General features: G+C 34.6%; 2 protein-coding genes across 2 annotated transcripts in view; one reads left to right on the top strand and one right to left on the bottom strand.

The window, feature by feature from the left end:
* The window catches only part of LOC128987944 (NF-kappa-B inhibitor-interacting Ras-like protein 2), a 50,672-nt gene that overhangs the window by 14,784 nt on the left and 20,431 nt on the right, over positions 1 to 15,457 (top strand). The gene's annotated exons all lie outside the window — the stretch shown is intronic.
* Positions 1 to 15,457, bottom strand: part of LOC128987942 (splicing factor 3A subunit 1) — a 33,569-nt gene that overhangs the window by 8,779 nt on the left and 9,333 nt on the right. Inside the window, exons 2-8 of the mRNA XM_054409056.1 lie at positions 6,673 to 6,837; positions 5,045 to 5,207; positions 4,738 to 4,897; positions 3,828 to 3,981; positions 2,317 to 2,444; positions 1,461 to 1,649; positions 635 to 818 (exon numbers count right to left, since the gene is read on the bottom strand). Coding sequence (XP_054265031.1) covers positions 635 to 818; positions 1,461 to 1,649; positions 2,317 to 2,444; positions 3,828 to 3,981; positions 4,738 to 4,897; positions 5,045 to 5,207; positions 6,673 to 6,837 — 1,143 coding nt within the window. The remainder of the gene's footprint in view (positions 1 to 634; positions 819 to 1,460; positions 1,650 to 2,316; positions 2,445 to 3,827; positions 3,982 to 4,737; positions 4,898 to 5,044; positions 5,208 to 6,672; positions 6,838 to 15,457) is intronic.

The raw sequence follows: 15,457 nt of genomic DNA, 5'->3' as shown, positions 1-15,457 counted from the left end.
AAAACCTTACCGATGTAGGAACATGTTTCATTTTGAAGAAAATAATCGTTCATCATGTTTAGAGGTCCTCCTTCTCAACAATTATGTATATGTGATTTACAAGATTAAAATTCATTTTCACGTGAAGAATTGGGATAAATTTTCAATTTCATTTTCAATTTCTTTATTCATTGGGAAGTATACATAGTACAGCATTTGAATAATGTCAAAGATTACAATTATTAAAATATAAAATACAGATTAAAAATAAATCTTAAATTTAAAAAATACATCTCCCCATACAGATGCCTTCTTAATATCTAGTATTCTTGAGGGAGGTGGAAAAATTGATTTTAAGAATAAATTGCCATGTTTATTAAGAAATTTTTTAGTTTTGTTGTAAACTTTTTGGTATCTTTTTCATTTCTAAACTAACTTATGTGCCATCACAACACAAGGATTAAGTAAAAATTGGATTGGTTCAAGCTCGACTCATTTGAAAACCTCATTCACACCTGGTTTGAGGTGCATTTTGGTGAGGAACGGAATAGGTGTTTTCAGCCTCTCTAAAAGTCCTCGGTACTGTGCCACATCGATTGGCATACCTAGTGTATTACAGAGCAAACACAATCCCAAGAAAATATTGTTAACGTACCTTGTTTAGGGTCGTAGTTCTTCTTTACAATGACCTTATCAGGGCTTGGTGGTAATGGAGGTGCAGAAGTGGGGGGTGGGGGTTTGCTAATGCTAGGCGGGGGAGGTGGTACGGGGCCTTTGGACGGCATCGGACGTTCATCCTCACTGTCTGAACTGCTAGACTCCTCCTCCATGTCTTGTACCTGTTCAAATTTTGATAGTTTATCATTCCAGACTTAATTTTTAACACGTATTTGCTAGACGCATGAACATTTTTGCTTAAGAATAGGCCTACATTGATTGGAAGATTAATTTAATTTACAACGAAGCACACAACAAGCCAAAGAAAAGAGTTTCAGGCACAAAATAGCTCACAAAATGTTACAAGAATTAATTTAATACCCATGATATTAATTGTGTTGTGAACCTTTGTTCACTGTAAACTAAAACTGCCTGGAAGTCTTTCCATAGGTAAATTAGTTGTGTATATATTCCAAATACAATACTTTTCAATAAGTTAAACTCATGTTGTAAATTTAACTTATATAAAAAAAATAGCCAGAAGATGTATTTTATATTTGTAGTTGTACCAAAGTGGCAAAAAACAAGTTATTTAATCTGTGATCTGTATAAATTAATATTTCAAAAGTTGTAAAATTTCAAAATAAAATCTTGGGTCTCAGTTTTAAAGTGTTTAAAATATTGTTTCCTGAAACAAAATCTCTATCAATTCTAATAGAAATAGAAAAACTATGTGTGTAGACATTTTTGATTTGAGGATCAAAAATTATCTGCGTTTTAAGTTAGCACAGAGAAATTTCCCAAACACAAAACAAACTATTTACCTGAGTGTTATCTTTGGCTTCCTTGTCCTTATCATCCTCTTTGCCAGGAGGTTCTTCTTCTTCCTCATCAGAGCTCTCTTCTTCCTCTTCCTCCTCTTCTTCTTCTGCTTGTTTACCCTCGGGTTCATTCTCACCATCGCTTCCAATCTGCATCTCGTTCTCCTCTTCTCCGCCTTCTTCTATTCTCTCCTGTGTTGACAAGTATGAAACAGCTTTTAGTACTAAGGTACACTCAAACTAGAAAATATTCTCTTTTCCTTTTAAAGTACGGTAACTAATTTATGACAAAATGAACACTTCTTGTTTAAAACCATAAACAACAAATATAAAAGTTCACATTTCATCTGTTATTAAATGAGTTATATTTATTTTACGAGTTTTGACCTAGGCCTAATTCATTTTTCAATGGATGATCGTCTGTAAATTAAGGTCTCTAATAGGCTCCTGTCGCAACAGAGTAACCTAGTTCAAATCTGACACGAGACACTGGTGTCGTGTTCTTTACTTCCCCTCCACCCATTCTGGCTGGTTCTCACCTCAATGTGATACTAGGTCTTGTCGTAGCCACAAACAATGGAAGAAATAACCTATGTGAATTGCGTTCTGCAAATAGATTTCTGTAATTTAAGAGATCGACTATTGAAATCTATTGACAGTTGTGTATGAACGTAAACAATGTGTATAAATGGCGGGAGGAGCTCAAAGACAGCTTTAAACATTTGCAAGAAAAGACTGAATGTAGTCATCACAGCTGTTAAAACAGCTGTCAGTTTTGGTTAAGACAGTGACTGAGGATCTCTTTATGTTACACTCCAAACCTCTTTTTCACAGACATATTGTTTTCTTGTACGCTTACCTGCATTAGCACCCTCGCGCCAACTTCGTCAGGAGTAGTGGGGGGAGGGAAGTTCCCGACTTCTCCAGGAACGTAATCCACCGTCTCCACTACCACAAAGTCGTGCCAGTCGATCTGAGCGTACGCCACTGCGGAAACAACAATTAATCAAGTTTATATAGCCCAATCCCTTTCTGCAGACAAATTAATTTTTCCAAATGCTTAAAAGACCATCTTTTTGGATTCATTTTGTTAGTACGGCAAGTTTTGTAAGACTCACACACTCTCACGACTTAGTTTGTAGATAGGCAAAGTAGTCTAGCATTGTTTGATAGATACAGGTTACTGCTATATTCATTGTTTCAATGTTGCATAGCATCTATTTGTTACACTAATTTTTGTTTGTTAGTAGATGGAAAACCTTTAAGCGTGGCTATTGAATTCAAGAAGTTAAAAACATAGTACTTTTTCTTAGTCTGCCTACTTCATCAGTCTTTAAAAATTATGACAAATAATTCAAATGGCAAAACATTGATCATGATGGAACTTTTTCACACATGTTTCACGGCCAAATAGCATATTGAAGCAACGTCCATGTATGCATATTTTGTTTATACTTTCGTATGCACAGTTGTTCCTGTTTATTTATGATTCCCCAGCTTCAGTGCAAAACTACGCTACCTTAAGCATATTGCTGTAGTTTACTAACTGTGTAAACGTGGCTATAAAATGTAACGATTCATTCTTATTCTGAAAAAATCTAGTGCCAAGACTGCCAAGTTGTCCAAATATAAGGGTTCTACAGGACAATACTTCAGTAATGGGGACAGAACAGTAATGGGTAGACTAAATAACTATGCAGTAGGAAAGGGCGTACTTTCTTACAAAAACTAAAAGTGGATAGGTGGTAAAATGTGAGAACATATTTGGAGAAAATGTCTTTTGGTCTTTTGAATTTTCTTGGGACAAAATTTGTTCCAACAGTCTACGATTTTGCCTCGATCATCAAGAGCTACGAGGGTGTTGTTCTCGTTATTGCTGGAGATGTCTAGTATTCCAACATATGCGATTGAAGAAGCAGTTACCATTTTGCCACCAACGTGGAAGATGTTTACAATAGTGTTGAGATTACGGATTATATTTAGTCAAGATGAAGATATTGAATGTGATAAATACAATAAAGACAAAAAAATTATTTTGTTTTTCACTTTTGTCATTTGCAATGATATTTTATAAATATTTTTTTAACAAAACTACAGGATGAAAAATCCTATCTGTTGGTCCGTTTTCGTCCCAAAAATCAGTAAGAAGTATTCCAACCGTCCCGAACTAAAAGTACAATCTCGACCATCCCAACAAACTTAACAAAATATCAAAATTAAAGCTTGAAGAATTCCTGTATTTTTCTCATATACTTTTAAATACCATAAATGCTCAAAAATGTTTAATGCCTTGAGAGCTATCTTTCTCACATCTTTTGTTCTCTTTACTTAATTTAAAATTCTGTAGTAACTATCCCAAATGTACTTTACCTCTTTCCTTCTCCAGCGCTGCTTCCTCTTTGCGTCTCTGAGCCTCCTGGTATTTGATCCACTCGGCTCGATACTTCACCTGTTCCAAGATGGCGGACATACTGGAACACTCGTCTTTGAGTCGGAACATCATGTCCTTGGGTGGAATCAAGACCTGGGAAACCCAAGTCAGTTAGCAAAAATGTTGCAAAAATGAATATCATTAGGGCTATTTTCTTAGAGAAATAAATCCTCAAAACATTAGATTACATTACATTAAACTTTTGTTTGAGATATAGTAAGGGATTGGTTGGACTACCAGATAACATCAGGTGTTTGTCGTTTAATAAGTCTAAGGGTGAATTTAGATAAAAAATTAGCTGTTTTTAGTTAAACGATTCTGAACATCATTACATTTTCAATGGTTTAGGCAAGGTGAGAGAGCTTAGGAATTCCTTGCTTTGTATGGACAAGACAAATGTTCAACAAATCACCTGGCTTGTTCACAATATTCCTAAATTGAAGTTAGGTTCTGAAATTCCATTACCTGAACTGAAAGAACCAAAAATCAAAAGAAACGTTTAATAAAGCTTTTATTGAGTGGTTGCTCAAGAAAGAATTATGTTACAGAAAACTACGTTCAAAGAGAAAGCCCTCTCTTGTTTAAACTGAGGGGCGGACTTGACTTATGTAAAATTACAACGCAGCTATTCATATTATTTTGCACTTTAATTGCAAAAACTCATTATTTGTCAAATCCCATCATATAAGAACTCAGAGGAAGAGGTCAGGGGGTAAAATGAAAGCCTAATTTATTTTCTTTCAATGATAAATGAAGATAATGATAGATGAGAGATCTACGGCTGTTTTTAAACTTATAGATGAAAAAAGGTGAAAAATGGATGACAATTTTAATGTTTACATATCTCACCTTGGTATATTGTTCCAACAGTTTGGTGAAGTACTGGAAGAGAGAGTGTTGGGGTCGGAGAAAATCAAACTGATAGTTGCGCTGTTCTCGGTTCATCAGGTTGGTCAAAAACTGGCGGCCGTTACGAGCGACAAACTGTGCAGTCAGCTTCACAATGTCCCTGGAAACAGCGGAAAATTGTAACAAATATGTATTATAAAATAGAGGTCTGTGTGGACTGATTTCATTGTAGTTTTTGCATGGCTATGTTATAAAATCTATGTTCGCTATAAAAACAGTACATTTATAAAATCCTAAGGATACTTACAAATCTAAAGCAGAGATGGATGGAGGGTCTGCGACAAACTCAAATTCTGAAGGCGGGTCCTTGGGTACAAACACCTCCGCTTGCTTCAGCAACTCTTGCTGCTTGAGTTGAGTGGCGGGGGCCACCTGTGTCTTGGGAGGGACTCCAGGCGGGGGCTCTTGACCTGCACACACTAATACTTAGAGCTATCTACTACTTGCAGTCATTTAGAGATTAATTGACTAATCTTTTATACAAAAATTATGTGTGTTTAGTTTGTATATAAATAAGGTATTTTTTCTGAATTAAGACACATCTTATCCATGTTTGCCTCCTGGATTGAATAATAATAATAATAATAGGTTAAATACCTTGTATACGTCCTCAATCCAAGTCGTCTTTTAAAATGACTATAGTTTCGGGGCCAACAGCCCCATTGTCAAATTTTCTGTCTTGTTAATTACTGTTTATAGCATTGGTCACCGTTGAAGTACATATATAAACATACACTGACACACGAAACATTTATATTTACACGTAACATTGAAAAATTATACTTTTTGGCCGGCCTAAACAAAAGTGATTACATCATTGTGCGGACCGGTACACTGACTGACTGACTGATTCATGTTAGCCGATACCCTGGAGACGTTGACCTTGGCCTTGGGGGAGGGGGGTGATCAGCTGTTTGTCACTATTTCTATTGTTCAATGAATCGATGCGATCGAACAGAATGTTGGAATTGAAAGTTAGTTTTTCGTTTAACACATCGTTTGGCGATTTTTTGAAAGCTTTATAAATTTCATAGCTTTCTAGGACGTTCATCACGGGGCCTTTATTGCATTTATGTAAAATTTCTAATCCTCCATTAGAACTTTTTATGGAATGGTTTTCTTTTTGCAGGTATTCGGCAATCTTAGAACGCTGTGAATGCAATTTAGGTTTAGGGAGATGTTCGTTAAACCTTGTTCTAAAGGAACGACCAGTTTGTGTTTAGGCGCTAATCACTTTTGTTTAGGCCGGCCAAAAAGTATAATTTTTCAATGTTACGTGTAAATATAAATGTTTTGTGTGTCAGTGTATGTGTATATATGTACTTCAACGGTGACCAATGCTATAAACAGTAATTAACAAGACAGAAAATTTGACAATGGGGCTGTTGGCCCCGAAACTATAGTCATTTTAAAAGACGACTTGGATTGAGGACGTATACAAGGTATTTAACCTATTATTATTAAGACACATCGTAGTTGATTTTTAATATGTTAGCATATAAGTGAGCGCTGTTATTGTTTCTATTCAATACTCAAAGAGTCAAATAGATTAAACAATCTAGTACATCTTTACATAACAAATTTCCAAGTGTTTCAGGGTTGTATCTTTTATATTCATTGGTTCAGATTTTTTTCAATGGTAACACATTTACCAGCACTTCCAGACTATAGTAGTTATTTTTTTTTTAATAGGTAAATAGAATTTCTACAAATGTCTTACCAAACAAACATTCGGCGTTGATAAAATTGGTTAAAAAAATATGACAGCCCTAACATAGAAAGCTAGATCACCACTTTAATAATCATTTTTGTGCCATTTCAGCACACCTGTAACTACAATTTTGGCAAAGCAAAAACTCGTGAAAATATTCTCACCTCTGCCCTCACGGAACTCCTTAACCTTATGTTGGTAGTAGGCATGATACGGGTCTCCCAAACTGAGGAAGTTGAACTTGGGGTTGCCCAACTCATTCTGTCGGATCCTCGACTCAAACTCTGGGCCGTTACGAGCGACGAAACTGGCTGTCTTGTCGACGATATCTGGAAACACAGGCTAAGGAACACATCTGAAATACGCAGATTGAAGTATGTTTAAGAGCGAGATAAGAAACGGCAAAACTTAAATGGTTTGGAAAATTAAGAGGAGTGTGTAAAAAGAGAATTCCTGGGAAAACGGAGCTGATGGTGAGGTATGGAGACAAAGGTGAAGACATAGAAATGGCGGATGTTTAAAGTAAGCGGGATGTATAGAGATGGCCTAAGTAAGATGGCAGAAGAAAAGAAACATTGGTGGGGAGAAGATATGGAGATAAATAGTCAATGGCCATATTTAGAAATTACTAGAACAGAATTAACTTGCATAAGCTTTTTATGATATACATCAATTATTTTTTAGGTTACAGCTTACTGCATATCTTACATTTTAGGGTATAATCGATTAATGGAGTACAAAAATAACCAGTTTGTACCAACTATGTTCAGGTTTTTAGACTATGATGAAAGGTTCAACGTGGTAAAAATGAGGCAGATAAAAGTTAACACAACATTGCGATAAATTCTGACTCGGCAAAGACATTTCTCATCTCAAAAGACTACAGTACTATACTTCTTTATAAGTAATTAAATTACTTGACCGAGTCTATTATTGCAGAATCCAGGACCTACACATATAATGCTTATTTTTTCCAATAACTACACCTACTCCGTCGGTACAAAACTGTTTCATTCAAATATGTAATGAACATATAACTCCAACTCAAGACGCTAAAATCCTCAAGATCATAATAAAATTATACAAATGTTAGTATAATTTAAATTAGTTTTTAAACAAGAACAGCCTTGTTTAGATTTGTTTACTTGGTAAATAAAAAGAAACAAAAAGCTCTTCATTGCCCCTATACTTAACTCATTGTAAGAGCTTGGACAACTTAATTACTAAATAACTTCTTGATTTTTGTACTTTCAGGTAACTTAATTACAACTTTTCACATTTTACAAACAAAATTACAAGTAAAAATCAATAGCGTTCCTTAAATATAAAACCTCTGATCAATCTTTAAAATTGCTAGTTAAATATTCCTTTTCAATAGTACTAAAGGCATTGGTTGCCCAACTTTAATTTTAAATTTAGAACAAAGGAGCAGTAATTAATGTCAGAACCAAGCAAACATAATTATCTCAGTTACCTCAGGGTAATTACAATTACAACTTAATAATTACACAAGGCTTTGTGCAGCCACCATTTTCATATGTTTAGTAAATCAGTTTGTAAACTCTTTGCTCACAGACTCATTGCTGCCTTACTGTTCTCGTTAGTTGTTACATTTACTATAATAAATTCTTTAGAGAAACAGTTTTTGGAACAGTAAAAATAATAGATAACCACTCAGTTTCAGATTTTTCTTTTACTAAAAACATGAACGTTGTAGGCCTAACCATAGTATTTACGACGATGTTAAACTCAAACATCATCGATGTTGCGGCAGGAGGTAAACTAAAATATAAGGGAAATACTGAACTCCTCAACATACAAGAAAACATTTCAAATTTCATCCCTCTATTTAAATCTTCTATTTATCTATGCTTCATTTCAAAGAACGACGATGTACTGGATATTTTTCTCGACTATTTGAAAGACAAAAATAAAACAGTCACTCTGATCAAATTTGGCCAAAGAAACCATTCTTGTGACACTATAATTGTGTTAGATTTCAATATGACGGGTTGCAGAAATATCTCGATTGATCGGAACAAATCAATTTATTTCATTAACTACAAGCTTAAACTTCAATTAAATATGTTGAAAAACTGTTTGGTTACAAGCCTTCCGCATGAAATGGTCAGTATTTCTCTGAAAAACAGAGATTTATATCAGCTGCACTCGGATGCTTCGCCTACTCGATATTTTAAAAGAAGCAGTGTTCGAGAAGTTTTGGCGTATAGATTGAAAGCGAAAAAGACAAACTTGAAAGGAAGAGAGATAAAAGTTGCTTACGATCCCAATCCACCGTTTGTCATTGTTACGCAAGACGAAAACCATACAGGTAAGTTAAGTACGCCTATCTCAGTAATAATAAGCAATATTAAAAGAATTCAAATTGAGATTTAAGTTGGAAAACAATTCTCCTGCCATTAATAATATAACCAACAAAAACCTTTAACTCAATACGTTTGTTTTGCAACTGAAGGGGACGAGACTGTTTTGGATACCGGTAACCTATGTTTTTGTTAATCAATAGTTTGAACTTAAGGGTTATTTTGGTTTTATGCTATTTTAATTACTGTCGTCTTAAAATCTACAATTGTATTCACAAAATCTGTTTCATAAAATTATTGGCAAATTTTTTCCTGAATTTGATCTTAATCTTGGAATGAGATTTATGTCGCCCTATACTCCATTACATTCTGTTGGCAAATTTGGGCCAGAGCAGACAATTACTGTTTCCCAGCTTATCTTCCAATTAATACAATGTTTTAGTATAGTTTTAATTATAAGGGTGCAAATTTAAAGGGATTTTCATGTAGTCCCAAACTCAGCTCAGCCTCAGCGGGTTGAACTTAATTTCTTTTTTCAGATGTTATAGATGGAATAGAGTTTCTACTACTGAAAGAGCTGTCACACCAATTAAACTTCACCATGAAGTTTTCCCGTTACAAAGACTGGGGAACGCTGAGTAGCAAAGGGAGATGGGAGAATGGAGTGATCGAGGCAGTCGTCAATGGAGAAGCGGAGCTGGCATTGTCGGCCGTTTGGATGGTCAAGACCATGTACGATTCACTTGATTTTGCCCCGACTTTAAACAGGGTACGTAAACTGGCCTGAGTCAATATGAAGATGAAGAACATTGAATTGCGATTGAATGCAATAAGGCCTTCAAAAAGGTTTGATTTTATCATAATGGTTTCACTATAGGTGCTGAATTAGACCAATAATAGCCTATCTATGAAGACCAATAATAGCCAGGAGTGTGTTGTTATATTTTATAAATCACAAATGCCTGTCACCAAAGGTTTATTGATCCGTGACTGTAGTGATCTAGACACAATTGAGTACTGTTGGGGTGTGAATTACATTAAATTACTGGAAAGCAAGTGGTAAATATAGTGGTTATAAGATAGTACTACTGGTCTTGAATGAGCAATGTTTGGCTTTCTGGCCCATGTTGCTACCACTAAACTACAATATTCAGTAAACTCAAAAATTTAAGTTAATTTATAATCTTTTCATAAAAATGATATTTGAAGGGGTATATGATGCTATAATTTACGATGTATTGTCTTTCAGTTTGGCACAGTTTAAAAAACTGGTGTCTATGAAAAACATGCATAACATCAATACACTTTGTTGTTATTAAATTTAGGCTAACCTATTTTTATAGCTTTTTTTCACTAGCAGCAAACAGCAGTTTAAGGTGTGCCGTTTTCAGGAAAGAATCGCCTTCCTTGTCCGAAGACCAGAACCAATTGAATTTCAATGGAAAAACCTTTTGACAATTTTCCAGCCGGGTGTCTGGGTAATAATACTGATGTCGTTCATGTTTGTCATCGTAGTTTACTGGATTGGGGTCAACAATCTAGGTCGCCGCCACCGAGCTTGTAAGTATGGTCACGATATCTTGGTTACCATCTTGTCACTCCACTACTTAGTAAGCAGCTGGTTTCTGTACTCTTTGTAGACGATAATGTCGTTGTTTACAGATAAGGTAAAGTCAGCTGAAGTACAGTAAATTTGGCAATCACTTTGACGTGCACATGATACTTTTTCTTAAAGGTATGATTTTTTTCACTACGCTCTAAACAAGGCTACACAATAGATATTTTACAGGTTTTGCCAGGCACATTGTGCTTTCACCAAATAATGGTATTGTTTGAAACAGTTGACTATTTTGTTAAAAAATTTGAACTATGTTGTAAAAACAAACTTTTATAGTATGCACGGGATGTTTTAGCTTATGTCCTGTTGGCCTACATTTGTTCCTGGTAGTGAGGTGAAAAGAATCGTAACCAACTCGTCCGGAGGTGTTGAAGGTACTTGAATGAAATCCTTGCATCCAGTATAATGCTCGTACCATAAAACCTACCTCCCAACCTTGTAGCTTATGTAATATCAAAAAGTCTTTGTTGGACACACTCACAAATAGCTTGTTAAAATCCAGCTAGAACTGTAAAGTACTTGACGTTGGTGACATATTCAAATTAGTTTGCTTTGAGCTTCTTCTAGACCTCATTTTACACACAACCTTCGGCGTATGGACTAATTTATTAACTAAGACGCTAACAATTTCTATTTTCTAATACTTTACATTTGTAACACAGGCTGGATTGGATGTTTGACGACAATTTTTGGTCTCACGATTCAGACGAGTTTTCCTCGGAGAAAGATCTCTCGATTTGTTGGCTACATACTAACCAGCTGGTCCTTCTTCTCACTGCTACTGAATACAATTTTATCTGGCAATGTGTTTTGTGGGTGCGTACTGTTAACACTTTATTTACCTTATTTCTTTGCTATTTACCTTTTCTGTGAAAAAACTATTTACCCATGTCCAACTAACATGTCCACTCGAACAATACTCACAATATGGATAAAATGAGATTCCTTCATTTTCAATAATTATTATTTTTTTTTTATTTATCAATTTTTGGAAAAATATTTGTTTTTGTAATTATTTGTTGCTAGATGGTAGGCCCTTCACAACCTAAACACGTTGTTTGTTTAATACGTCGGAACGTCTTATCTTGTATGTTATTTTTATTCATCAATGTGATGCAACTAACTATATTATTCAGTTTGTTAAATATTTTTTTAAGTATAATAACGACCATAGTGATAGCAAAGTAATCATCACATTTGACAGAAACTAGTTTAGTTAACTACATTAAGCAATTTTAGCAGCTGGGTCATTTTTCTACATATTAATTAAAGCTTAAAATATCTTTGGTAGGCTACATTCAAATGTTCATGTTTTTAACGACCCTTTTTTCGACCTTAAAGTTAATTAAACCTACCATAACCTAACTTTCACCCTACCTTAAATACATCATACCTTTCAAAAAATATTTTTTCCCCAGTTGAAAATAAAATCTATATTTACATAAAATCTTATCCTTGACCATGGTACACATTTTAGATTTAGACAAAAATAAGGCCTAAATTAGAAAGTTCACAATCAATGATAAAAAAGAAACATTTTGAATTTAAGTCTTGTAGGCCTACGTCAATTAGTTAATTTTTCTACAAGGTTCAAAATAACCGAATGTTTGGTTTAGATTAACTCTGCCACAATATTCCGCTAGAGTAGACACCATTGAACAACTGGTCAGAGGACATTATTATTGGACAGTCCAGTATTACGCTCGCTTCAACAGTACTGATATGAAAAGGGACATTTTCAACTTTGAGGTTAGTTTTAACAAATCGTTAGTATAATAATGCCTCTTCTAATGAATGCAGGAATCCAGATGGTTAACCTTTGGCATATAAAGTATAATTTTCGTGAGAAGTGTTATTACATTGCAATGTTAAGTCCTAGAAATTAGGTCTAAAACAAATGTCTAACATCAACCTGTTATAAGAAGCGTTAATTGATTAACCAATATAAATTTTAATTTTACTACATAAAGCTACTCTAAAATTATTCTTAACTAAAATATCTTTTTGAGTAGCCCAACAAGGATAAAAGGATCTTACAAATAAAAAGTTACTTTCAAAAGGCCAATCAAGAGTTTAGTGTTGACAACATCTAACTTATTTTTACAGAACCCCTGGGTGAGAAGGTTCGAAAAGCGTTACAAATATTTGAGTAGTCAACAAGTGCGAGAAAAAGCATTCTATGACAAGAAAGTTACTTTTCTTGTCGAGTCGTTTGGAACCGATCTTGTCTTCTTAGATATTGGAGGGCTTCAAGGGCATGAGGCTCTTCACGACTTTAGGAAGATGAAGGAGGAGGTCACTTCTACGCACCTCACCTTCGGAATCGCTAAACACTCCCTACTTCTGGAGCCGATAACCTTAATGACGCTCAAACTTCAAGAGGTAAACAACTAATTAGTTAACTAAATCTCAAATTGTATAAAGCTAACATTGTGGTTTAAATGTTGATTTAGCAATAATTTGAGCACAAAGGATGTAGGCAATATTTCCAAACATTGTATTGTAGAATCTATGGAGGATGTATGCATTAAAAATGTTTTGCAAAGCTGATTTTTGAACATCAACAAAATAATAGTTATTTGTGCAACTAGTTAGAGAAGTGAGCAATTGACTCACTCGAGAGAAATCCTTACTCACAAGCCGTAGGCGAGTGAGGAATGGTTTCTCGAGTGAGGCAATTGTACTTTGAACTCGAGTTGCACATTATACTTTTCCTACAGTTACCATAAAACAAATAAATTGGTGAAGAAACATAACCTATTTTTACACAGAAGTGAACTTTTAATATAACATTTAATGTGAAGTGACAAATACAACAGTACAACAGCTGACCAGCTGATTTACAGCCAGTGCTGCCAACGTATTTCGCGTGCATACGACGTTGCCTGCATGTTACGCGCTCACTATTTTGTGCCTTCTCGTTGCAAATCTGGAGTGAGACAAAGTAATTAGAGTGAGATAATGTTAACATTGTCTCACTGATGAGCGAATTGGCCACTTTGCTTTCTCAAATCAGTGAGAGAACATGTACATTGTTAGGTAACTGTAGGAAAAATTAATTTGCCCACTAAAACTAATTGACAATTTAATAATAGTTACGTGGCCTATTTTGAATAATTTCCAGACGTTTATAATAGTTCTAGTTTAAAGATTGGGGTGACCAAACCTGGCTATCGACTTTCTTTAGTTAGTTGCACATAGATGATTAATTCATGTAAAAGTACATTATTTATTTAGGATTAAGTTATAAACAGTAGATAGAATAAAGTGGTCTTCACGATACATATTATAGCTGCCCTTTTTATTGTTTTAGAAATCAAATAACTAAAGTCAGAATAACCGATCACAGGAAAACATTTCTTCCACACAGTAAGAGAAACACATTTTCCATTAACTTCCCTTGACTTTTTGTTATTTTAGGTAACCTATTTTTTTGTTTATCAATAGTTTCAACTTAAAGGTTATTTTGGTTTCATGCTATTTTAATTACTGTTGTCTTAAAATCTACAATTGTATTCAGAAAATCTGTTTCATAAAACTATTGGCAAATTTTTGTCTGAATTTGATCTTAATCTTGGAATGAGATTTTTGTCGCCCTATACTCCATTACATTCCGTTGGCAAATTTGGGCCAGAGCAGACAATTACTGATGCCCAGCTTATCTTACAATTAATACAATTTTTTGGTATAGTTTTGGTTATAAGGGTGCAGATTTAAAGGGATTTTCATGTAGTCCCAAACTCAGCACAGCCTGAGCGGGTTGAATTTAATTTCTTTTCTCAGATGTTATAGATGGAATAGAGTTTCTACTACTGAAAGACCTTTCACACCAATTAAACTTCACCATGAAGTTTTCCCGTTACAAAGACGGGTTTAATTGTTTTAGAAATCAAATAACTAAAGTCAGGATAACCGATCACAGGAAAACATTTCTTCCACACAATAAGAGAAACACATTTTCCATTAACTTCCCTTGACTTTTTGTGATTTTAGGTAGGCTTATTTTTCCTGACTTTAGGCTGTTTTGCGAACACTTCCCTTTCCTCTCACCCCAAATCAATTCCTTAACTTTCCAGATCTGTAGAAACCTTGCAAAAATTTCTTTTGCACATATACAACTTTCATTAATTTATGTATTCCGTTTATCATCTCAAAACCTCTGAAGAAAGAAACTTTAACATAGTGAGATAAAATGTATATATATATAGCCTAAAACAACATGCATTAACACCATACTGCTCTGCCAGGCAGGTATGAACAAGTTGTGGAGGGATAGAGTTCTGCGTAGATGGCCAATATACAACACTCGACACCTTTTGGTTGAAACAGACATCACGTCGTTCAGCGAACCTCATGAGCTGGCTCTTAACAAACTCTACCCTGTCTTCTACCTGCTGCTGTTCGGACTATTGTTTGCTTTAGTAGTGTTTGCTTTGGAGGTCATATGGTGAAAATAGTTTAGACACACTTGATAGTGCAAAACACTTTTTGTGCATATTGCTTGCCCAATAGCTTCCTAATATTAGTCACAGTCACAACTTAGACATGTAAAAATCACCAATAAATCATTTAATTGAGCCTTCATAAATGTATAAGCTTACAGTACCTATTTAAATGTTCTGCCACTTGGGCAATTTACATAGAATTGCAAAGGACATTTTGAAGTCTAACAAATCAAAAAATATGTGAAGTACTTAAACTGTGAAATTGTCCAAACTTGTTATGCTACTGACAAAACGTAAAGACCAACCAACTTCAGCGAATCTTTTCTCACATCAGTTATTAGGTACCAAAAAGCGTGATCAATTAATCGTTCTATTCAAACGAATCTGTTATTTCACTGTTTGAGATAACAACTTGTGCAATACGGATTGGACTTAAAAAGATATAATGATACAAAAAATCTTTCTATTGCATTGTCATTAAATGACTCTTATCTTGTTTTTTTTTTTTCAATTGGCTAGTAAAAAGTAATAAGCCTATAGGCTACTTAATAAAGTTAACAAT

Source organism: Macrosteles quadrilineatus, unplaced genomic scaffold (assembly GCF_028750875.1).
Source record: "Macrosteles quadrilineatus isolate MER2022 unplaced genomic scaffold, UCM_ALF_1.0 Scaffold_2__2_contigs__length_208266976, whole genome shotgun sequence".
NCBI classification, from domain to species: Eukaryota; Metazoa; Arthropoda; class Insecta; order Hemiptera; family Cicadellidae; genus Macrosteles; species Macrosteles quadrilineatus.
Note: the sequence above shows the minus strand (reverse complement) of the source record. Positions and strands in the feature narration are given on the sequence as shown.